The sequence below is a fragment of the Protopterus annectens genome, chromosome 3.part0 (genome assembly GCF_019279795.1).
Source record: "Protopterus annectens isolate FY-2018-M chromosome 3.part0, PAN1.0, whole genome shotgun sequence".
Taxonomy (NCBI): Eukaryota; Metazoa; Chordata; order Ceratodontiformes; family Protopteridae; genus Protopterus; species Protopterus annectens.
The window spans coordinates 763,254,245-763,280,377 of record NC_056731.1 but is presented as its reverse complement, the minus strand read 5'-3'; the positions used below and the strand labels follow the sequence as shown (position 1 = coordinate 763,280,377).

General features: G+C 38.6%; 1 protein-coding gene across 1 annotated transcript in view; it reads right to left on the bottom strand.

The window, feature by feature from the left end:
• Positions 1-863: 863 nt before the first annotated feature.
• Positions 864-26,133, bottom strand: part of INO80C (INO80 complex subunit C) — a 237,410-nt gene continuing 212,140 nt past the window's right edge. Inside the window, exon 5 of the mRNA XM_044065107.1 lies at positions 864-1,905. Within this exon, the coding sequence (XP_043921042.1) occupies positions 1,774-1,905 (132 nt within the window). The 3' untranslated portion in view covers positions 864-1,773. The remainder of the gene's footprint in view (positions 1,906-26,133) is intronic.

Genomic DNA, 26,133 nt, shown 5'->3' with positions numbered 1-26,133 from the left:
AGAAAGTCTATCCATCCACAACCCCTTTTTAACCATTTTTGCAAATGGGGCTGGCGTGTCACTTCAACAGTGACAATCATCTGCAACCAAGGTTTACACCACTGGGTGCTAGCCTTGCCGTGGTAGTTCTTCCACACCACTCACTTGCATGCACACTCACACCTATGGTCAATTTAGAGTGTCCACTCCACCTACTGCATGTCTTTGGAATGTGGAAGGTAACCAGAGCACCCAAAGAAAACCTGTGTGAACACAGGGAGGACATGCAGACTCTGCACAGAAGGCACCCCAGCCAAGAATCTAATCTGGGAACCTCTTGCTTTGAGGCAACAACACTATCGGCTGTACCACTGTGCCGCCATACATCACAAAATAAATAACAAAACATCTCTCTGTGAAGGGTGTGAATAACTGTAACATATTAAGCAACAAGTTAATGATGGGCTTTGTCACAGTGCCAAAGTGGTGCAGACTATGGAACAAGAAAAGATCTGAGTTGGAGCTGCATGAAACAGCACACAGATGAGTTACACCATGAAATCAGAGGGACAGGATAACATCACTTTTAAGTGGTTCTCTGTATAACAGGGTATAATATGCTACCACAACTTAATGTAAATACAATCACACAAAATTGTATGATGTGTTAATGAAGCATGCAAGCCAAAGAAAATAGCCTGTGTATTTATAAATAGCAAAATGAGAAATGCAATATCTTGTGTTTGTGAAACAGATTCTCCAGTTAGTACCATGGGGCTTTCATGTGGATGCAGTGCATTGATGATTTAGCAAATGCATTCATGGCCTTTATTCAATAACAGAATAACGAGAGTTAATTTGTAAACGGTTTTAAAGTAGACTGGTCATGCCAAGGCAACAAATGTCCAATTCTTCGTTTCATTTAATGGTCTCTGTGTAATACGATGTCAGAGCGTTACACAATATGTCAAAATAAACATGAGAAAAAATTATACTACAGCTCAGCTTTTAGCAAAAGCTAGAATCACTGTAACATGCTTTCAAGACTTTTTTATTTAAAAACATTTAACTGTGCTCATGAGTTACAGCTGTTTATATACATGCATTTCAGATTTCCCTTCAAAGTAACTAAACAGAACTATGAAATGGATAAACTAAATAAACCATATAAACAAAAAAACAATCAGTAAATGTGAAGAAAACGTTATACATGCCGCAGAAACAAGCTTTCAAGCACAACTGAACTCTTTTTCAATAATGTTATGTTTTATGTTCACAAATGTAATAAATGTACATCTCATATTTTATCTGTAAAGCTTTATATACAGACTGTAAACAGCATTTTGTCATTCTATGACTTTTCTCCATTAATTATAATATACAAGTATATTTACAAGTTGATGAATAAATAAAGTATTACTAGTCAGTAAATGGTTTACATACAATAATAAAAACTCAGTACAATTTTGCCAGCATTTGCTCTTGACAGAACGATTCTTAGATGTTTTTTTTCTCATCATGTCTTTCCCTCTCTGTTAATAACAGCAAAGCAATGCCACCTCTGTACAGCTACATTTAAGTTAAAATGAATAAACATTAGACATATCCATCTGTGAAAATGCCTTGTTTACGTGAAAAATAGAGGCAAATAAATGTCTACAGGCAGCTCTTCGTTTCCAGTTTTCTAAGTCCTAGACCTGGTCACTATCCTAGGAAGCTACAGATTTCTCCATCTCCATTTATGGTTAGACATATTTTACTTCTAGAAGTAAGAATGGTCTTGTTTCTAGTTCTTTAAGGAACAATGCTTGTTGCTTTTCTTAAGGCTAGATATCCTGTTATAACATCCGTTGGCAGCATCCGAATATATGAGAACTCTTCGGTAGTACTAAATCTCAGCTTGTTTTGTGGATCTGTGTAACTTGCCTGTAAAACACAACAAATTAATACTGTCTTACAAGTAGTATTACACTGTCAAAAATATGCATTACAGATTTTGCATTTTGATAGCTCTACTTTCAAAAGTAAATAGAAAAGTATTTCCTTTACTCTGTTGTTCCTTGTAAATAAGATTCTGCAAGGGCAAGTTTAAATAACCAACCTTTCTCAGATTTGTATTAGCAGGCCATATGGCACGTAGTCAGGTCCAATCAGAAAGTCTGGGCAATACAGTGTCTGCCTGGGGGGAAGACTGGAATGGAAAGCATTCTTAGCCAACTTGTCCTTCCAGGAGGGATTGTAGGTGTATAAGTTCTAAAGGCTGCGCAGCAAATGAAGGGAACCTAGGAGACAGCCTCTGGCACAGCAGTAAGGCACAAACTGTAAAGGTGAGCACTACAGTCTAGCCTGGGATGAAGGTGAGTAGTAACATTTATCAGCGTTACAGTGATGACCACAGCCTGATGCTAAGTAGGAGAAGGAAGGCCCCAAAAATATTAAAAAAATATATTTTCCATGCTGTATACATAAATCATAACCTGCCATGTTTCAGAACTTTGTCATTTATACGAGTCAAAATTAATTATTGCCACAAAAGACCTTTTTATAACAAACATATATGGCTAAATAATTCATTTTTTAACCATGTGAATCCTACTTTCTTAACAGATGGCCCAAGGAAAAATGCTTCACAGTAAAACTCAGCAATAACGTAATTCACACATGCAAACAACATGTAGTAAGAAAAAAGAAAATATGTATCGATACAGACTGTCCATGTACTGACTTGTGCAGTTAAAAATCTGACAGCATGCAATGTATGATGTAGCATGCTGCGATCTGCATGCTCGTGTGCTTCTTTAATCTCCTACAAAATGTAATCAAAATCACTATCTTTTTTGTATTTCTTGTTATTTGAGCTGCAATCCTTCATTCAATCTCAAGGGAATACCGAAACCTTCTTGCAAAGACCATCACTATGAAAGACCAAGGCAGTTTCACACCTGTACAGATGCTTGATATACCAACTTTTTTTTTTTTTTTTTTTTTTTTACACAACATGGTTGCAAATGGACCATGAAACATCATTGTTTTTAATTTGCACTTACCTTCTCAAAGCATGACATAAACTAAAACCCATTTCTGCCTAGCTCTTCAGCCTCCACTCTGGCCTATAAATTCTGTAAATAACCCAGTGACTAACTCTACTAATCCTTCCAGTGAAAATGAAAACTGCACTACTTCCATTTATGCACAGAACAGGTTACTCCAGTAGAGTTGCATTATTTGCAGAAGATAGTGACATGCCCACTGCACTCTGAACCCTGAGAATGTTACTGAGAATATATTGAGGGGTTACAACCACAAAAATAATAATTTCTGAAGGCTGATTAAATGATGCACATCTTGAACAGTGGTGTATGGGGAATAAATAGATCAGCGGACATTGAATGGTCCTGACAGTCAGCAAGCAAAAAGCTCCGAAAATGCTAAGAAGTGAGGTAAAACTTTCTTGCCCTGGTGTACGGATAATGAATAGGCCAGCTGACATTGAATGGGTTTGATGGTCAGAAGGCAGCAGAGGCAAAAAGCTCCAAAAATGCAAAGAACTAAAACTTTCAGATTTCAAAACACTATCCTGCCTTACAAGTCTAAGCATTGTGTGAGCTCCTGAAGCATGGAATAATTTAGCAATAAACCATAACTGACTGGGGTAACGCAGGATTTACCCACAGTTGCATAATATGATCATGATGATGAAGCTAGAGTGATTACACAAGCCAACTGTGGGTAAATCCTGCATTACCCACACTCAGTAGTGGATTATTGCTATTATACAATTATATGATTCAATATGAAATTTTATCTTTTCTAAATAGTGTCATTGCAGAAATGGACATTAGTGTTTTCCACCTGCTTCTGGCAGTCTAAGGCAGTCTAAGGCATCCAAGATATGTACTGCACATGCTCTACAGCTGCACAGTTCATTGCTGTTTCAGTATTTTTTTAATATGGGTGTGGTGTGCATAGGATAGTTAATTGTCAATATTTTATCCAAAAGTTCATATGTGTGCTTCCTTTTTTTTTAGTCTGTTCTTCATAAAAGTTTTTCCCTCATTGATGAGGAATCCCATCCATCCATTCACAAGAATGAAATCATTAAATAATTTGACAAGTCTGATTCAGGAAGTAAGGCCCAGTGGGGTATGCAGCAGAGCTGTTCTTGGGGCACTCCCAACATCATTTTTTTATTTTAATACATTATATTGAATGCCACATGGAAGTTTACTTACAAAAGTTTATTTTCCATTTTAAATTCTCCGCTAGCAGTACGGAGAAAGTGAAGTAACAGAACTTCTTCTTCTGAGCTTTGTTTGATTTGGATTGTCCAGTCACCATGCACATTCATTATATAATACATATGATCTTGAAACAGTTTTCCAGCATACTCTCTAAAGAGCTCAGACTGCAACTTTTCTTCATTCAGCCATGGTTAAATATACTAGCTCTAGAGATGAAGAAATGATTGTAAAAGCTCTGCAAAAGAAGAGATAATCAAAGTTGTTTCCATATCAATATTCCCTGAGCTTTCTCCAGGTGCAGTACAGCAATGCTGCATCTTTGTTTTTGTAACGGGATATCAGATCTACTTTCAACTTTACAGAAAAATATTTAACACACTCACAAATCCAAAAGGAGAACCAGGCAGCTGTTTGCAATGACTGAAAGCCACAAAGTGCTGAAAATATTAACGTATAACTAGTTTATTTAAAACAAGACACATTTTTGTCTCTCTAAAAAGAGAAACTTCATCAGAAATAAAGAGAAAACAGATCTTGAAACTTTTAAAAGTTCCGCTTAAAAACAATTAGTGCTTTGAGCCAATCAACTAGTCCAGTTTGGTTAAAATAAGGCTCAATATTTAAAGTAGTATCAACAGAAAAAAATACATATTGAAAATATGAATTAAAAAATGTGTGTATATAAAAGAAACAACTGTAATGTTCAAACACAAGTCCAGTGTTCAAAAACCAAATACAAATATTTTATCAACATCAACTACAATGATCAAAGCAGTTACTATAATCTGTAATAAAGTGGTGGAAACTAATTTATAACAATATTCCTATATTTGACACGAAATGAATGAAGAAACAAGCAGTTATCTGTTTGGTGTTATAACATAACAAGACTAAGAAGTCAAAGTTGTTAAAATTTAGTGTCTCAATCAACTCTTCAGTTTCAATAGACAAGTGATGTTGCAATTGTCATTAAGACCAGGGTGACAGAACGCTTTTAATAACAACTGCCATTCAAGTTTGCGGCATTCCAATAATATAGAAGTAGGTCCCCCTCTAATATCATATGCCAACTGGTCAATAGCTAAAAATTGAAAAGAATGATCAGGTTTAGTATTGATATGCTTAGCTAAAGCGTTGTCACTCTTGTTTTTAGAGACCGCATACATGTGTTCATAGATTCTATCACGAAATTTGCGGTCAGTTTTGCCCACATAAAAAGCATTACAGTTTTTACACATAGCCAGATAGATAATACCCTTAGAATTACAGTCAAGTTTGTGCATAATATAATATTTTTTTACTATCTATTTCAAAAAATCTGTTGCTTTTTACATGTTTACACATTCTACAAGCTCCACAAGAAAAGGACCCACATATTCTGTTGTTTGACTTTACTAAGTCTAAGTTGTTAAAATTTAGTGTCTCAAGCTTTGACTTCTTAGTCTTGTTTATTATGTTATAACACCAAACAGATAACTGCTTGTTTCTTCATTCATTTCGAGTCAAATGTAGGAATACTGTTATAAATTAATTTCCACTACTTTATTACAGATTATAGTAACTGCTTTGATCATTGTAGTTGATGTTGATAAAATATTTGTATTTGGTTTTTGAACACTGGACTTGTGTTTGAACATTAGAGTTGTTTCTTTTATAAACACACATTTTTTAATTCATACTTTCAATATGTATTTTTTTCTGTTGATACTACTTTAAATATTGAGCCTTATTTTAACCAAACGGGACTAGTTGATTGGCTCAAAGCACTAACTGTTTTTAAGCGGAACTTTTAAAAGATTCAAGATCTGTTTTCTCATTATTTCTGATGAAGTTTCTCTTTTTAGAGAGACGAAAACGTGTCTCGTTTTAAATAAACTAGTTATACGTTAATATTTTCAGCACTTTGTGGCTTTCAGTCATTGCAAACAGCTGCCTGGTTCTCCTTTAGGATTTCTGAGTGTGTGGAGTTTTTTTCGTTCACTTTCTTAGAAAAATATTTAAAAAAAAATTAGTATGGAGAAGAGTGTGGATCTAAGATGGCTGTCAAGTAACAGATCATTTGATTTTCTCAGTTAATCAGTAATTTTGACAGTACAATTTCCATTTTTCTATTTGAACTTTACTTTAAATCTTACCATAATTCCATAAAGATTACTTTATATCAAAGAATGCAAATCTTGAAAAATCTGAGACATTGTGGATATATATTTTAACTCTCCTCAGCTGGGTCCACAAGAAAATAATCACTTTTCAGTGAGTACATTCCTTCAGAAATGATTTGCACCAAGCATAATTCTTAGTCACCCAAGCTTTACAGGCTTCAACATTCCTTAAGCACCTTAATACCATCACCCAAGCTTTAACCAGCTACTACAGTGACTACTACTACAGTGCTTTTACTTTCTGTATCTACTCCCTCTCTTACTCTCTGTCACTTGTAACTCTTCCTAGAACCCACTCCTTTCTCCACTATAAATCAACCTTTACCTCACATTTTCTATCCCTCTTCAGAATTCTAATTCTGAATCAAAAAAAAAAATATTCTTCTCTGTACATAATCTCTTTAGACAAACCTATAGTACAGTATTAGACTGTATGAATTACAAGCTTTCCTTGTTTTAACGAACGCTTTTTCATCATTTGTATGCTACTATTGTTTATAACTTTTGTATAATTGTCAATGACTGTGGAGCTTTTCTCACAGGCCTCCACTGAAAACGGGCTCTACCAGGCCCAGTGGACTACCCCGGTCATCAAACTGAAATAAATAAATAATATATAAAATATTCCAGGGCTTCTCTTTTAAAATTGACTACTTTAATTTAAAATGGACTTTATTCAGGGAAATTCTGCTAAACAAACTGACTTTCTAAGGTCTCTGATTTAAAAACAAGAAAAAGGCATAAAAGACATTGAATCTTCTCTCAGCAATCTAACAATGGAAGACTAAGGGGATAAAAGTCACACAATTCCTTAGTAACCAAAATGCTTGGCTGGCAGACAAGATAGAAACTTGGAAAGCAGATCAAGAAGGAATAAGGTAAGAACTTACGGTGTGCCCAAAGGTATGATCCAGAGAAATAACAGTTGTGACTGTACAGCTTCCACAACTATTAAAACTTAAACACACAAATCCTACAAAGTTTACAGATATTGAACATTAAAGACTAAAAAATCACACAGGCAGTTCAGATAAAAGGAATATTTTAGCATGTTCTTACTGTTACCTGTCACATAAGACAGCAAACAACATTTCCAGTTAGAAAACCAAGCTGATGACCCAAGAAGATTAAACTGCCAGTGACAACTGACTTCTGGGTTTGTGATCACAATTTTACATTAAAAATGTTTAAAAGATAAGGATGCATTTTAGAGTATTTTTTTGATTCCTCGCTTATAAGGCACTCCATCAGAATTGGATTTTTTTACAATGCAGTTACAAACAGCTATAAAAAGAAAACTACGACTGCATACAATGGTCCTGATTGCAAAAAAATGAATGAAAATGGTGGTTACCAGACAAATGCACTACTTTAAAAGCAGCACTATATAAGAATTATTTATAATTATAATTATTATTAATTATGTATAATTACAAATGTGTTATTTCTTGGGCAAATAGCTATGTAAAATGCAATGATGAACAGCTATTTTGGTAAAGAACTAAACTGTGCTTTTTTATAAGTAAAGATTTTGCCAAATTTTTTACACTCAGTGTTTTGCAGCAAATAAATATCTCATAAGCTGATATTTCTAACTGTGAGGTATAATGAAAAAGGGCAATGTTGCATATAGACCAGCAATGTTACACATTACCTAGAAACTGATTAGCTTACATCTTAATTATCTAACATCTTAGAAAATTATCTCTGCAGTTAATTACTTAATACACCCATTTACACATAATTTAATTAGCTAACATTTTAGAGAATTGTCACTGCAATTAAGAACATCATATCACTGTCCTAAATGCGTATTGTTTATGCTGTTTGAACTGGGCAGTTTACACAACAGGAAGAATGCAGTAATTTGTCTTTTTAAATTCAAGAGATACTGAAATACAGAAGTGTGCCTTGTATTTTTTTTTCTTTGTGTATTCAGTTCATAGGATCATAGGAAGTTACTAGGCTAATGGCCCTAGGGTCCTTACAAGCCTAGCCAAGTTCTACCCTTATTTCCACGAGCAACAACTACTGCCCCTGTCCAAGAGGGACAGTGGAACCCCTGGGGTGAATTTATGGTTACCCATCCAATCGTCCAGATTACATTTGAGGAGGGCCAATGAAGTGCTCTGTTTGACATGAAGTGAGAGTCTATTCCAAAGGTGGAACCTCTGGGAGACAAATCTGTCCCTCCAACAGGTTCTATTAATGCCAGATACCAGGTTAAGGTCTTTAGAGCGAGTAACCCATGTAACATTTGACTTACGGATATGCAGCACTTCTAATAAAGCAGGGTCAGAGAAAACCTTATATGCAAGGCAGAGGATCACCTCTGAGTAGTCTGCATGAAACAGAATAAAATGACAGTGATCTCAGATGATCCACACAGGACATATGCTGAAGACCTTGAATTTTCCTTGTGAGGAACCTCTGCAGGTGCTTAGACAGGTCCATACTTAAAGGGGTGTTAGACTCTATTATTGGCCTGATGAGGGAAGAGTACAGGGAGATTGTAACTTCTTTTTTTTTTTTTTGAGGCAATGCCCTTACTTATGAGATGAGCAATGTAGAATGCTCTTTTACCATTGTGGAGACTTTGTGATCAAAGGTAAGGTTGCAGTCAACCTGTGTGCCCAGGTCTCTCACCACTGAATGCATACATAAGGTGTTGCCATTGATCATAGAAAAAAGACAGGACACGACCACCACGTTATATATAAGATCCAAATTTAATAAAAAAAAAATAAGCGCTTTCACATGCTTCTTCAGATTTCTCCCACATTTTCTCAAGAAACATTTAAATAACAGCAACCTTATTGAATAATTAATTAATTAAGGGAGTGTTGAAACATCCACCTAACAATGCTTTTAAAACAACAAACCTAGCTAATTTCTTTACTACAAAGAGACAAAATAAAATAAAATGAAGCTAAGATGAAAAATGAACACATTTGTATATATATATAAACACAAATTAAATAAATACACATCATCAAAATTGACTACAAGCAATGTAAAAATGAAGCATTGCGACAAACTCTGAAAAACATAAAACTTAAAAGCATATAAAGTATCATAACTGCTGAGTTATTCACCAGAACTGGTGGAATAAACTTAGAAACATACTATCTAAATATATCAAATGCATTTGAAAACACATTTAAAGCACATTTGAAACACTATAACCAATGCATCAAACACACCCTAGCATTAAAATATCAATTAGATGCTTATATGTATATAAAAACATATACTTATCATAAACATAATTCATATAAATGCATATATAATAATAATAATCTATTGACGTCTACTGTCCATATATAATAAAACATATTAAAAATGTCTAACGACGTGCTTCAAGTATCGGCTTAATACTAATAAACTGATTGAGCCCTGGTTCTACGTGTGGTCTTAATCTAAGGATCCAATCGAGCTCTATAAATTCTAAATGATTTTGGTTACTACCTCCCCGTATACTTTGGGGTACTATTTGTAACACCCTAAACTTAAAAGTATGATCAGTGTGTAAACTAACATGCCTGGCCAATGCGTTCTGTGGATTTCTCTTCCTTATATCGTAGACGTGATTGTACATTCTATCTTTCAACCTTCTCGTTGTCATACCCACATGGAATCCTACACATTTCGTGCATGTGGCTAGGTAAACTAAATTCTTGCTATCACAAGAAACATAAAACTTGGGATTAAACTCATAATCCATAGTGGGATGAACAAAACATTGTTCAATCACTATAAAATCACACATTTTATACCTCATACATCGATACGTACCCAGTTTACTTGTGTTTAGCCTATTAAATCTAATGGTAGAGTGTTCCTTACATAGTAACCTTTTTAAATTCTTACTATTTCTATAGTTAAAACTTGGTTTGTATCCTACCACATTCAAGATTTTAGGGTCCACAGTTAACACATTCCAATGCTTTTTTATTATATCCACCACCTTCCTATTATCATTAGTATAACTGGTAATGCCATACCTCTCTTTAAATCTCATCCTTGCATGACTCGTATTGGTTGCAATGTTTTTTGCCATGGGCATCCCCTGTGCGAATTCTTACGCAAACTTAGTAGTATACCATTGGGAGAGGGAGTTTCTGTTTAATAGTACATATTATCAGCAAGTATTATTATACAGAAGGTTTGTGGACGATATACTGCTCTTTTGGAAGGGCAGTATAGGAGACCTAATGGCCTTTATTAGTTTTTTTGGAGTCTACTACCGATTTCTTGAGATTTACCTCAGAAGTTTCTGATAAAGAAGTGAATTTTTTAGATATAAAAATCACCAGGATGATGGATGGTAGTTTAGCTACCAATCTGTATAGAAAACCGTGTTGGAAGAACACACTTTTATGCTATAGCAGCATGCATCCTAGGTATGTCTTCCCTAATGTGGTTAAAGGGCAGTTTATTAGGATCTATAGGCTCTGTAAGGAGGGCCCTGACTTACAGATGCAGTTTGATACACTACATACTTTGTTTATAGACAGAGGATATAATGACTTAGTGGTTACTAAAATTAAATGCTCCATCCTGGGGAATGGAGTTGAAAACATTGCAACCAATACGAGTCATGTAAGGATGAGATTTAAAGAGAAGTATGGCTCTAGGGTCCCCTTCATTACCAGATATACTAATGATAATAGGAAGGTGGTGGATATAATAAAAAAGCATTGGAATGTATTGACTGTGGACCCTAAAATCTTGAATGTGATAGGATACAAACCAAGTTTTAACTATAGAAATAGTAAGAATTTAAAAAGGTTACTATGCAAGGAACACTCTACCATTAGATTTAATAGGCTAAACACAAGTAAACTGGGTACGTATCGATGTATGAGGTGTAAAATGTGTGATTTTACAGTGGTTGAACAATGTTTTGTTCATCCCACTATGGATTATGAGTTTAATCCCAAGTTTTATGCTTCTTGTGTTAGCAAGAATTTAATTTACCTAGCCACATGCACGAAATGTGTAGGATTCCATGTGGGTATGACAACGAGAAGGTTGAAAGATAGAATGTACAATCACGTCTACGATATAAGGAAGATGAATCCACAGAACGCATTGGCCAGGCATGTTAGTTTACACACTGATCCTACTTTTAAGTTTAGGGTGTTACAAATAGTACCCCAAAGAATACGGGGAGGTAGTAACCTAAATCATTTAGAATCTATAGAGCTCGATTGGATCCTTAGATTAAGAGCACACGTAGAACCAGGACTTAATCAGTTTATTAGTATTAAGCCAATACTTGAAGCACTTCGTTAGACATTTTTAATATGTTTTATTATATATGGACACTAGACGTCAATAGATTATTATTATATATGCATTTATATGAATTATGTTTATGATAAGTATATGTTTTTATATACATATAAGCATCTAATTGATATTTTAATGCTAGGGTATGTTTGATGCATTGGTTATAGTGTTTCAAATGTGCTTTAAATGCATTTTCAAATGCATTTGATATATTTAGATAGTATGTTTCTAAGTTTATTCCACCAGTTCTGGTGAATAACTCAGCAGTTATGATACTTTATATGCTTTTAAGTTTTATGTTTTTCAGAGTTTATGTCACAATGCTTCATTTTACATTGCTTGTAGTCAATTTTGATTATGTGTATTTATTTAATATGTGTTTATATATATATATATATATATATATATATATATATATATATATATATACAAATGTGTTCATTTTTCATCTTAGCTTCATTTTATTTTGTCTCTTTGTAGTAAAGAAATTAGCTAGGTTTGTTTTAAAAGCATTGTTAGGTGGATGTTTCAACACTCCCTTAATTAATTAATTATTCAATAAGGTTGCTGTTATTTAAATGTTTCTTGAGAAAATGTGGGAGAAATCTGAAGAAGCATGCCGGTGTAGCATGTGAAAGCGCTTATTTTTATTAAATTTGGATCTTATATATAACGTGGTGGTCGTGTCCAGTCTTTTTTCTATGAGCATTTTTCTCCTCTGGGACGTGTACCTTTGGACGGTAGCAGCACTTGGTTTTATCTTGTGTTGCTATTGATGTGATTTTTGATCGTGTCTTTTGGCTTTTCCCGGTTAGGGGTCGCCACAGCGGAACTCCGGTCCACTAATGATTGGCAGTTTATTTTTACGTACTGGCTTGCCAGGCCTGACACACAACCTTCAACGAAGGTACGTCCACTCATGCATGTCTCCAAGAAGAAGACGCTGTAGCTGAGAATCGAACTGGCAGGAACATTGCTCTTAACGAAAGGGATGATAATCCATTTTTTTTGTATTGAGTTTAAGGCCAAGACTTTGGCACCAATCATTTGTTTGTGTAAGACCATCTTATAGGATGTTGACATCATAAGGAGATGCTATGACCACTCCCAGTTTGCAGTCATCAACAAACTGTCAGCCACAGACCTTTAGTTTTTGCTTGTATGTCGGAGAAATAGATTCCAAACATTAGAGGTCCCAGGACTGATCCCTGTGGAACACCATTGGTTACAGGTCTACTGTTAGAGTTGGATTCCCCTATTTTGACTATGTGCATTCCAGTTAGTGACTCATCTAATGATATAAGTGTTGATACCTACCTGGGTGAGTTTGTCAATGATGCCAGAGTGGAGGACAGTGTCAAAAGCCTTGGCTAATTCTAGATAGGATGTATGCACAGATTTCCTCTCATCCAGGGCCTTGGTGACTGTTTCAAAGAAGTCCACCAGGTTTAACAGGCATGCTTTACCTTTGAGAAATCCAAACTGAGAAGGGTCAAATGTTTGTCGATTACCTACATCTCTGTTAAGGTCCATGATGATTCACTCCACTGCTTTGTTATTTCTTGAACAGTCTAGGCTAGTAATAGTTATTTTGTGTGCTTTTTTGTTATCTATTGCAGTAAGATATACAGTCAAGTAAGGAGAATTTGTGAGGAAGTAAAGTTAAGGCTTGTGACATTTTATTAGAAACAATAATAATGCTAGAAGTGACAGAGTATGACATCTATTCACCCCCCTCATCCTGTTACACACCTAAAGGTTTGTAGCTAGTGTAGAAATAGAAAAGTTCTGTTTTCTTACACAATATCTGATTTTTTTCAACTGAAGTAAACTATTCTGTAATTACATACTAACTTGCCTTCAATACCAAATTCTGGCTGTTGGGATAGAATGAGAAGTAAACAAAACACACAAAACGTCAGGATAAAAAAAGTTTTACTGATGTGTTTGGTACCTCGGCTTACGCCTTCAAAGAATAATTGTTACATCAAGTAGCTTTCTTGTATACATCATGTTTAGTACATTCAATTAGCCATCTTCAATGTCCAATCAATACCTTAAAGTGCCCGTCACACATTATACATTGCCCATGTATTAACCATGCATAACATTTTTTATACATATTTTTAAAAATTTACTGAGATAGATCCCACCTACTTCTGATATTAAAACGAGACATCGACAACAACATCAATCCATTTCCATTAATAAAATTTGAGATTTCAACCATACAACTGACAATATTAGTTTACTTATAGCAAACATTAGTATCTAATTCCATGTTTAAACCTTTAGGATATAATGTCCTAAGGTTTATTATACACTTGGACTCCAACAATAACAACTTACTAGTGCCCACCCCCATCACAAGATTTGGGTTTTGCCAACACACTAAAAATGAAAGTGTCTACTGAGCTGTTATGTGCCTGAATACAATGTGTAGCCACTGGATTTTCCATCCTGTTCCTTCTTATATCACTTAGATGTGCCATGATTCTTTTCTTGATAGCCCTTTTAGTCTGCCCAATATACCATTTTGTCTGCATACACCCACAACCTATGATATCCACTGTGGTGCAGCGGTAGCATTGTTGCCTCACAGAAAGAGGTTCTCCCGTTCGATTCTCGGCTGGAGTGTGGGGAGTGCCTTCTGTGTGGAGTCTGCATGCCTCCCCGCGGTTGGGTGGGCGTTCGAAAGACATACGTAAATGGGCGTGCCTTCGTTGAAGGTTGAACGTCGAGCTGGCACCTCGGCGTTCATGAAAATCTACTGCCAATCATTCGTGGACCGAAGTTCTGCTGTGGTGACCCCTAACCGGGAAAAGCCGAAAGACAAACAACAACACCACCACCCACAACCTATGATATAGACAATTCCACTAGATTCACATGTATATGCTTCACTGGCTTTACAGACCTTGCCATTGATGTTGACCCCATCCAAGTTTTTGATTTTCTCACAGACTATACAATTTCTGCACTGAAAACTTCCCCTAATGTTTTCTACTCTAAACCCCTTGCCATATGATAAGGGGTCTTTTAGATTGCTACATCTCCCATAAGAAAACACTATCCTTTCCAGGAAAATGTCCCCATAACTTTCATCATTCAAAACTATTGGCCAATATCTACAAACTAACTCCTTTAGTTTGTCCATAAATGGGGAATATTTAGTAACAAAGAAAAGAGGATTTTGCTTATCCATCTTATTATTCGAATTGGCTTGATGCCCTCTAATACCTCTCACTCCCTCCCTGGTACTCCATGTTAGTTCTAGTTTTCTCCTGGCCTTATTTTCTACGGCCATTAGGACATCTTCCTGATAGCCTCTTACATGTAATCTATTTTTTTGTTCTACTGAATGAGAAGTAGGCATATTTCTATACAAAACAGAGGCCTATTTAAAATGTTCTCAACTTAATTGAGTGCAAAAATGTTTAAGCAATTCCAAGTTAACGATACGTAGCTGAAGATTGAATTTACAATCTATTTCAAATAGTTGTTTTTACAATACAGCAAATGTATTTAAATTATAGTTGCTGCTTTTTAGGTGGCTTATTAAAATGTATATGAAAGAGTTAGAGGCAAAAAGGTGTAAAATGCCTTATATTCTAGAAAATAAAGCATTTCTACATTCATTATGGAGTAAGAATTTATATAACTGAGTTTATAATATTTCTATATAAGAAACTTTTCACGTTGTATGTGAGATACTGTACATGAAAAAGACAGTCTCCTGGACTCACTAATCTTCTGTGCAGGACTAGCTAGTGCCCGTTTAGGAGCAGGATGGTAGTGTGCCATGCATATTAATGAAGGCGAGCTGCCTGAGCTCCTAGGCTTATACGGAGCGTGTACAAGTGCAGGGGGCGTGTCTGAGAGCAGAGCTCTCAGAAGAAAACATGCCCCTGCAATGTAGAACAGCAGAAAGTGGTACGAAATGAGCAAGATCCCTCATAGGTGTCCGCATATCCCCACCAACAGTTCTCCATATGTACAACAGCAACAGTACATAAAAATCAAATGAAGAAACCCCTTTATTTTTTTTTTAATTCGAGTACAGCTAACCGTAGATGCGCCCATCGCTTAGCTATGGTTAAAGCAGCTTAAAAGGCTGATGAAGATAACAAGGAAGATGTATGCAAATAAAGCAGCACAGCAATAGTGTAGTGGGCAGAGCATTCGCCTAATGAGCAGGCATTCTCGGTTCGAGTCCCACTGCAGCACAGTCTATTTTACATGGCAATGCATGTCATAAAGTACAGTTTTGTACCTACCATAAATGTAGATGTTCGAAGATCCACATTGCTGCAGTCCTAACACTTGGGTAGTCCGCTGTCCCAGTCGGCCCGAATACCAAAGTATAAGGCTGACGTCGGTCAAGGCGCATTTGTCTGACATCAGGACGTCAGGGTACAAATGCGCATGACCGACGTCATATCCTCAGTCTTTTCTTGCCCCAGATGTCAGAAGACCCTAAAAAGATAAGGCCAAAACCAAAAAACACCAAACACTCCTGTACCTAATATATGTACAATATATACAAATGTACAAAAATAGAACCCCACCCACACAACCACCCCTAAACACAGAGGGGAAGGAGGGAGGATTGGACTGCAGCAATGTGGATCTTCTAACATCTACATTTATGGTAGGTACAAAACTGTACTATGTTCTTCATCTCACATTGCTGCAGTCCTAACACTTGGGTAGAATCCCAAAGCAGAGGTAAGGGAGGATGGCTAAACTATAATGAAGCAGGAGCTGCCAAAATGCCCTGCAACACAGCAGTGGCAAAACCAGCCCTGGATTTAGAATAGAGAGGAAGGTGGTAATGCTTGGAGAAAGTATGCACTGAACTCCAAGTAGCTGCCTCCAAAATATCCTTAGTTGCCACCCCCCTTAGAAATGCTGTTGAAGTGGCAGTAGCCCTAGTGGAATGAGGCCTAATCCCAGCTGGAATCTCCTTGCCATGATGGGAGTAACAGAATGCAATGCAAAACCCAATCCACTTAGATATAGTTTGTTTTGACACAGGCTTGCCCTGAGAACTCAAAGCAAAAGAAACAAACAACTGCTGAGACTGCCTAAAATCCCTAGTCCTGCTTAAATAATAACGCAACTGCCTGTGTACATCTAAAGTGTGCAAAATCTTTTCCCTATTTTGGGGATCTGCATAAAAAGTAGGCAAATGAATAGTTTGGTTTAAAGCCACACTAGAAACCACCTTAGGCATAAATGAAGGATTAGTACGTAATGATACCCTATCCTTATGAAAAATCAAAAAGGCTCAACCGCCATAAGGGCCTGCAATTCAGAAACCCTTCTTGCAGAAGTAATGGCCAACAAAAAGCAGTCTTCCATGACAAGTATTTCAATTCAGCAGTAGCCGAGGCTCAAAAGGTTGTAGAGTAAGTTTCTCCAACACAAAATTGAGGTCCCAAGCAGGAGTAGGAGCTCTATGGGGTCTTATATTCTTTGCCCTCTAAGAAATTGCTTGAACAAAGGATGAGAAAACAATGGTGGGTCACAATCATAGTGAGCTGAAATTGCTGCAGCATGAATCTTAATGGAAGAGAAAGACAAACCTTTGTCCGATAACTCAGTAAGATATTGAAGAGCCACACTCAAATTAGGCTCAGAAACATCCAAATCCTTTGCTGCACTCCAAAATAAAAATCTCTTCCATTTTTCTGTATACACTTTACGTGTACTAGGTCTTCTGGCTTCCATAATCACATTCAAAACTTGTTGAGGAAGTTGAGACCTGCTGTGGTTCAAAACAGAATATGCCAGGCTGTTAGATGAAGAGAGTGAAGCTTGACATTGAGTAGATGACCGTCCTCTGAGACAAAAGGTGTGGAATTAAAGGTAAAGGCCATGGAGGCTTCCTTACCAGATTCCTCAGTAATGGGTACCAGTGTTGCCGAGGCCAATCTGGAGCTATCAAAATCATCCTTGGCTTGTCTTGTCTGACCTTTAGGAGTACCTTTGGGAGGAGAGGCAGAGGTGGAAAGGCATACACATGAAGATTTTTCCAACTGAACGAAAGAGCATCCACTTTCCAAGCTGTGTGATGAAACCTTTTCGTGCAAAACTTTGGCAGCTGGTGGTTTAGTGGAGAAGCGAACAGATCTATGTCTGGAGTTCCCCATGACACTGTCAATTTTCGAAATACATGAAGATCCAGTTTCCACTCGTGGGGATCCATGATTTGCCTGCTTAACACATCTGCTAAGGAGTTCTGTGCTCCTGGCAGAAACCTTGCCTGAAGATTTAGCTGCAAGCTGAGCGCAGTCTCCCACAAAATCATTGCTTGCCTGCATAGAGGAAAAGAATGTGTTCCCCCTTGCTTGTTGATGTACCACATGACAGTTGTGTTGTCTGTTAGAATCAACACCTGCCCTGGAAGAAGTAACTCCTTGAAAGCCATTAATGCAAACTGGACTGCTAACATCTCCTTCATGTTGATATGTAGATGCTGTAGTCTGGCAGGCCACTTGTCTTGTATCCACTTTCCATTCAGATGAGCTCCCAAGCTATGTCTGAGGCATCTGTCGTTAGAATCTGACTCGCCTCTGGCCGGGTCACAGAGAGTCCCTTGTTTAGGTGACATTCCTGAGCCCACCACAAAAATTCCTTTTGAATGCAAGGTATTATTGGAATGACAGTGTCCAAATCCTGGCAGTGCTGTGTCCATACATTTTTAGATACCATTGCAGCTTCCTCATATGCAGTTTGGCATTGGGAAGCACCAGAATACAAGATGCCATGAACCCTAAGGCTTGAAGGACTGTCCTTGCAGTCAGCCCGGACTGAAGAGATAGTTGATGGAAGTAAAGGGAAAGATTCTTTTGTTTGTCCGGGGTTAAAAGGCCATCTGGGCTGCTGTATTCAGTCTCACACCCAGAAAGCACATGTCTTGAGAGGGTACTAGACTGGACTTTATTTCGTTCACAGAATACCCCAGGCATCTTAGCACTGCTATCACATATTCCAGATGCTGAAGAAGCTCGTCCTTTTCTTGAGCCAGAATCAGACAGTCGTCCAAGTAAGGATAGATTTGTATTCCTTTAGCCTGAAGAAAGCTACAACTGGAGCCAGAACTTTTGTGAATACTCTGGGCAGTAGATAAGCCAAAGGGCAATGCAGAGAACTGATAATGGGAATTTCCAGCTCGAAACGCAGATACTTCCTGCAACTGAGTCTGATAGGCACATGAAGGTAAGCCTCCTTGAGATCTAAAGTTACCATCCAGTGATCTTTGCCCAGCAGAGGTAAAAGCTGTTGTAACGTCAACATTTTGAACTTGGGAATGTCCAGATAAGTGTTGAGGATAGACAAATCCAAAATTGGTCTCCACGTGTTCCCTTTTTTGGTACTAGGAACAGGCGAGAATAAAATCCCAGGCCCCTTTCTGGCACAGGAACCGGCTGAATGGCCCCTATCTGGAGTAACAGAGAAATTTGCTTGTGAGCCTCTTTTCTTCGTATAGGAGGAATGTCTGGCATGCCTTTGAAAGGAGGCAAGGTATGGAAATAAAACCTGTAACCGTGGTGAACGATATCCAATACCCATCTGTCTTGGGTAATAACACTCCAATTTTCTTTGAAAAGTGCCAGCCTTCCTCCCAAAGGTGCTGCCAGACGAGAAGGCTCTGGCAGCTGAAAAGGCAAGTCATTGGGTCTGCTTACGAAAGGACTGACCCCTGCCCTCACCAGAAGACTGGGCAGGCGAATTGCCTGTTCTAGGCCTAAAAGAACCTTGAGCTCTGCCCCTACCACGTCTAGATCTACCCCTAGACTGAAAATCATAAGAAGGATAAGTCCACCCCTTAGTAGGCCAATTTCTACTAAACTTTGGAGGCTGAACCTGCAAAAAATCTTTAACAGTCTGCATAGACTTAGCCTTGTCCTCCATTTTCTTTAAAACTGCTTCCACAGGCGCACCAAATAACACATCAGATTGTAAAGGAGCATCTAAAATCCTTGTCTTTACATGTTCAGCTAAATTCTGATCCCTCAGCCAGGCGTGCCTGCTAAGAACAGAACCAGTGGCTGCCACCCTCAAGAGGCCTGTACAGCATCAAAACCACATTGCAAGGAATGCTTACCCACCTGTTCAGAAACATGAACTAAATCCTGCAACTCTTTACACTCAATACCTTCCAGAGCATCTACCTTAGACTTCAATTGTGAAAGGAGATAATTTTGGTATTTCAACATGTGAAACTGGCAATTCAAAGCCCTCATGGCTAAAGTGGAAGAAGTATACACCTTCTTTCCCCATCTATCCAAAGCCCTTGCCTCTTTATCAGAAGGAACAGGATTTTTAACAACAGAAGCCTTAACACCTTTAGGGCCCTGAGAAACAGTTTCTGGGTCTGCCCTAGGACTCTTAAAAGATACTTATGAGCTTCAGGCACCCTATAATACCTATCCGGTTTAACTGGGGCAGGAGGCAAAGAATCAGGGTTCAGGGAAGCCTCTGCAAAAACATCCTCTACCACATGCAGAACAGGAGGTATAGCTAAAGGCCTATGCTGGGGTAGAAACAAAGATTCCCTAAGCCTTTTCCTGGAATCAGAGAAATCTTGACCTCCCCATCTACAATGCTCCCTCATGGAATGAAGAGTCTCTGAAAAAGAGAAATCCTCCGGAGGAGAAGCAAGGTGTAGAGTCATCTACATCAGAATCAGAATAAGGAGGATACTCCTGCAAGTCTTCAGCCGAAGACTCAGAAGCCTCGAACACTGCTCAAAACTCTCAAGCTCAGGTTCCACCCTAGGCCTCTTATCAGGGGGCATAGAACCTCTAATCATAGTAATCAAATCTTCTGCCATTTTAAGCATATGTTTCTTAGGCAGAGACCCTGAAGAACTAGGGGAGACCCCCACTGAAGTTAACCCTGGCCTGCCTCTAGAAGAAGCCTTGGAAACAGAAGGGGAGGGCCTAACCACCTTAGGAAGGGAGGGAGAACAGCTACCTGAGAAGCCCCTTCAGCCTGGCCTACCTCCTGAGAGGACACATCTTGTAACAGTAAAGTCTCTCCGAGAATCCAAAGGAACTTCTGGTAGAACCACCGGCTCCACCGAGCCTCTAAAGAACCGGCGTCCAGGACAGACGGTTCTTCCACCCTAGGCTTCGCTGCTTTGTCCTTGCGCTTTTAGATTAAGCGGGCGCCGGAGCATCCGACGGCATGTTGTAATTACAACGCTTCCCAAAACTAACCTGGCACAATCTAATCTCCTCTTAATAGTGCGTTTGTTAAATCTAGCACAAGAGCGACAGCCAACAACGTCGTGCTCAGGCCCTAAGCAAGGTATACACAAGGTATGGTAATCTCTATGAGGTATCTGTTTCCCACAAGAAATACAGTTATTCACTTTTCTGACATCCGGTTAAATACTGAGGCAAGAAAAACCAAAATATTCCCAACGGGTACTTAGCCAACTTTGATTCGGTCTGAAACTCCGACTTCAGAAAATTTCAGAACGCCAACCTGCACTCGCAATACTGCTTCTGCATCGGACCATGCGGCAAAAAAGACTGAGGATATGACGTCGGTCATGCGCATTTGTACCCTGACGTCCTGATGTCAGACAAATGCGCCTTGACCGACGTCAGCCTTATACTTTGGTATTCGGGCCGACTGGGACAGCGGACTACCCAAGTGTTAGGACTGCAGCAATGTGAGATGAAGAACATCCAATATTTTTGTTGCAAAACCCTCTAAATAACATATATTTATGAACTAGAGTACTGCAGGAAATGCACATGTGAAGTGTCAGTGTCATAATGAATAAGGCACTAGTAAGCAGATTTAAGCACAAATAAGCAGCAGTAAGCATATGTAAGCTAAAGTAAGCATATTTAAGTGTGTTTGCATGGGGGTAAGCACTGCCTACACAGACTAGGCAATTTAGAAGCTGAGTGTAAGAAACTATAACCGGAAATTAGCAGTGCTTAGCTCCGCGCAGCCTGCTTACAACTGCTTTAAAGTGCCTTAATCAATCTGTATTCAACGGCCCATGTTCTGCCCAGCAATAAAATAAACGGCCTCTGCAAGGCTCGAACCCAAGACCCTGTACACTACCATTCAGAGTAGTTAACCACTAAGCCATCATAACAGTACATAAGATTGAGGTTTCAACAAACAAATCCTCACCATAGGAAAATCAAACTGAACATGTGAAAGGAATCTATGTACAGTGTGATGTTGTATAACCTGCCACATAACATAAATATGTGAACTGGAGTACTGCAGTAAGGCCAGATGTGAGGTGTTATTGTAATAAAGTGTTGAAGTCCCCAGGACCCCATAAAGTGTATGTACACATGAATCACGGATACCAGACACAGATATAACATGTAATGAATAATAAATCAATGCCAAAAGGAAAATATAGTGCTAATTAAATATTAAGCAATGCTAAGCATTGCACAGCTTACTTAGTGTAAGCAATGTGTAGGCTGGCTAACTCAATCAACCCAGTGGTATACCCCTTTAAGCTATGCCAACATTAGGTAAGCAGGTGTAATCATAGCTTCGCCTTTTCAAAACTGTCCAATCACGGGAAAGTGCAGGAAATCGAGCTTATTTAAACCCCACAGGAGCAAATACTTCCCATAACTGGTTGGGGCTCCCTACTGTAGGCAGAATGGCTGGAGTAGGGGAAGGCACTTGATTTAGAGTACACCACTGGGGTACCCAGGATTCCAGATTCATGGTATGGCTCCTGGTAAAACACCATGAGCAGAGACTACTGCAGGGCCAGTACCAGGGCTCTCAGTATAAAGTGGAGGCCTGGGACAGTCTTGCCCGTGACCTCACCAGTGCCACTGGTATCCCCCGGACTGGTGAGCAGGTCAGGCATCACCATGCTAACCTGAAGCGATGGAGGGATGATCTCTTGGAGCAGTGGATCCAAGAATCAAGGCAGATGGCCGATGCCCCAGCACTGAGTAAGTACTCATTCTACTACGTAGATAATTATTGCCTAGCTTGTGTATACTATGGATAGGTAATGGCAAAATATTACTGTATTTCTCTCACAGCTGCAAATGAGTGGGCTGCGAACCAGCAAGCCCATGCTGCTATGCTGCAAAGGCTGCGTCGTGAGGCAGATTAGTAATAATCTTGGATGTTCTGTCATAACAAATAAATATAACAGTTCTAGAAAGTGTTGTACCAGTATAAAAATGTATTGTGTATGGGATGTACTGAATAAACTAGACAATATGGCAGGAAGACTGTCATATAGGTTGTGTGGAAATAAAGGTGTAATATCTTGTGAATAAAAGTATAACCCCTGGAGAGCTTGTATACATCCTGCTTACATATGTTGTTGTAGTGTTGCATTCTATAAGTAGTACTGTTGTATTAAGCAGTGTTACCCACACTGCTGAACACAGATAAAATATGTAGGAAGTTCAGTATAACAATGTTGGAAGTCTCAAGAGTTCAGTCATATTGTACAACTGAGGGAGACTTAGACAGAAAACATTGGAATGCTTCACACCAATTCCCTGATAGCACAGTGTACTGTGATGTCAACTGTAATATTTTTACCACACACAGCAGGGTTTAAATCCCGGGAGTGGTAGTAAGTTGTATGCATAATCATGCCCCACAACCGTACAGAGTCTGTGAGAATGTTCAGATAGAAAGCTGTATGCATAATTAAACCCAACAACTGTACAGAATATGCTAGAATGTTCAGATAGTAAGCTGTAAGCATAAGCATAACCATCAACTGTACAGACTGTGGCAGAATGTTCAGGTAGTAAGCTGTAGGCATAGTCATACCCCTCAACTGTTCTGATCTGTCCAGCATGTCCACATAAATGGCCTATATCTGCTGCCCGGTAACCTGTTCCCCTGACAAATCAGTGTGATGATCCAAGAAATGTAGGCAGCTTTTACTGACATATAACTGATAGTCAGACCTGAACATAGTCAGAGAATGTATATGAAAACAAACCTGTCATTGTAGCATCTCACCCAAAGTGTATGACAGCTGCTCTCAATATATGTCACATTAACACCTGCATCCTGTCAAGCCTTGACCAGAGTGTGTGCAATAACAGATTGTTAGGTATGTGTATAACATCAACATGGAATCTGGGAGTATGTGTAGAATTTGTCAGGTAGTGTTAACAAAGATGCCCTCCACAGCTATAACAGTTAAGAGGTGTAGACTGTAGGTACAACACAGTTCACTTATATACTTGTCTACAAGCATGGAATCTGGGAGTATGTGTAGAATTTGTCAGGTAGTGTTAACAAAGTTCCCTCCACAGCTATAACAGGTAAGAGGTGTAGACTATACGTAAGACGCAGTCCACGTATATTCTAATCTACAAACATACCATTGTACAAAGTAAGGCCATTGGGTAGTGTAATAATATATGTAAGGGAAAGATCATTGCAGTGACTAAGAAAGCTGTGAAAAGTACAGGGATATATTTGTTGTTAATTGGCCTCTCTCTCTCACCCCAACTATATGTGCAACAATAACCTAATTACACACCTAAATGTGTACGTGTACACTCCAATCTTTTGTTGGGATATATGTCCTATTGGTTTATAAATATTCACATTTGGTTCTATGCATGTGCCCTGTTAATATACTCCCATATTGGTGGCCTGTTGTCATCAAAAATAAAACCTGCATGCTGTTGTAATGGCCACTGTTGTCCCATATATGCATGTGTTCTGCTCACCCTGCAACTGTTGTAAATCTGGTGTCTTGGGTTAATGGGAATACCTATGCATGCTGTTGTAACTAATCCTGAATGCTGTTGACTATTACTAACTGATATCTGTTGTAAAACTTCAACACCATAGCTCGTATAGGAAGGCCGCTCTCAGCGGACCCACCTGTCCCACCTCAGCTGGCCATGGCACCGGGCACCAGCATGTCTGGGGTCCAGCCTGGGACCTCCTCCTCTGTTGGCCCTGCACCACCTTCGGGTGGAACTGACTCAGGGGATAGGGCTCGCCCCCCCAGGAGTGGGGGTGGAGAGGTACCTGTCACCCTCCGTCAGGTCGGGGCCGTGGTGTGTAGGGAACTTGACAAGGAGATTTGAGACCAGCTACGCCAGCTTGAGGGCCGCATGGTGCAATTAGAGGGGGAGCCTGCCCCTCCTACCCAACCCCCAGCACAGCCACCTTTGGGGCCCTGAAGGTATAGTGGTGACTGCCGATGGCTGGGGACCTCAGTCCCACTGTTTCCTTTTGGGGGCTCATGGGCTTGTGACTTCCAAACACCCCTCCCCGTCCAAGGTGTTTACTCCCCACATGTCATATACTGCCCCTGTATGAATCTTGTTTGTCTTGTCTGTTAACCTACCCAATCTACCTCCTCAAATATACCTACTACCCCTCCCCAAAATCCCACTCTCACCTGAAAAAAAAAGGGCAATCTGTTCCCACAAAAAAATATCATCCCATACATAGCTGTCCATTTTGCATGTGTCCACTGGCACAAGTAATTGGCATCATGACAAATTATTGTTGTCCTCACCACCACCCAGGGGTTTGAGTGTCCAAGTCTACCTCCAAATTCAGATGTATATGCACAGATGTTGCTGTAGAAGAAATGGGCAGCTATGGACCTTCCCTATACCCTTCCTGAACATCCCTGTCTATTTTCCCTACTATCTTTCCCTCTCTGTGCCCCTTTTTTCACCACTTTCCTATCAACCCCTTTTTCTTTTCTTTTAAAGAAATTAGCATGGGAGTAAGCGGGAGTAAGCATTTTTAAGCAGCAGTAAGCGGGTATAAGCCTGTTTGCATGCGGGTAAGCACTGCCTACACAGTTAAGCAATTCAGAAGCTAACAGAGTATAAGAAACTGTAACCGGAAGTTAGCAGTGCTTAGCTCCGCACAAACCCACTTACAACTGCTTTAAGGTGCCTTAATCACTCTGTATCCAATGGCCCGTGTTCTGCCCAGCAACAAAATAAACGGCCTCTGCAAGGCTTGAACCCAGGACCCTGCACACCATAGACAAAGTGATTTACCACTAAGCCATGACAGATGTACATAAACCTGATGTTTTCAGAAACATATCATCGAGCCCAGTCATGCAACAGTACAGAGAATGTATACCAACATCTAGATGTGTGTGTGTGTAAATATATTAATATCTAAACAGATACAACATATCTATATATATATATATATATATATATATATATATATATATATATATATATACACACATGTATATTTAGAAATATATACATATATATACATATATATATATATATATATAAATATATATGGACATACATACAAACATACATGCAAATGCCTACATTGACACATATATATGTCTACACCTATATGTCTACATATACACAGCAAGGTACATATATATATATATATATATATATATATACATATATATATATATATATATATATATATGCAGATATATATCTATCTAT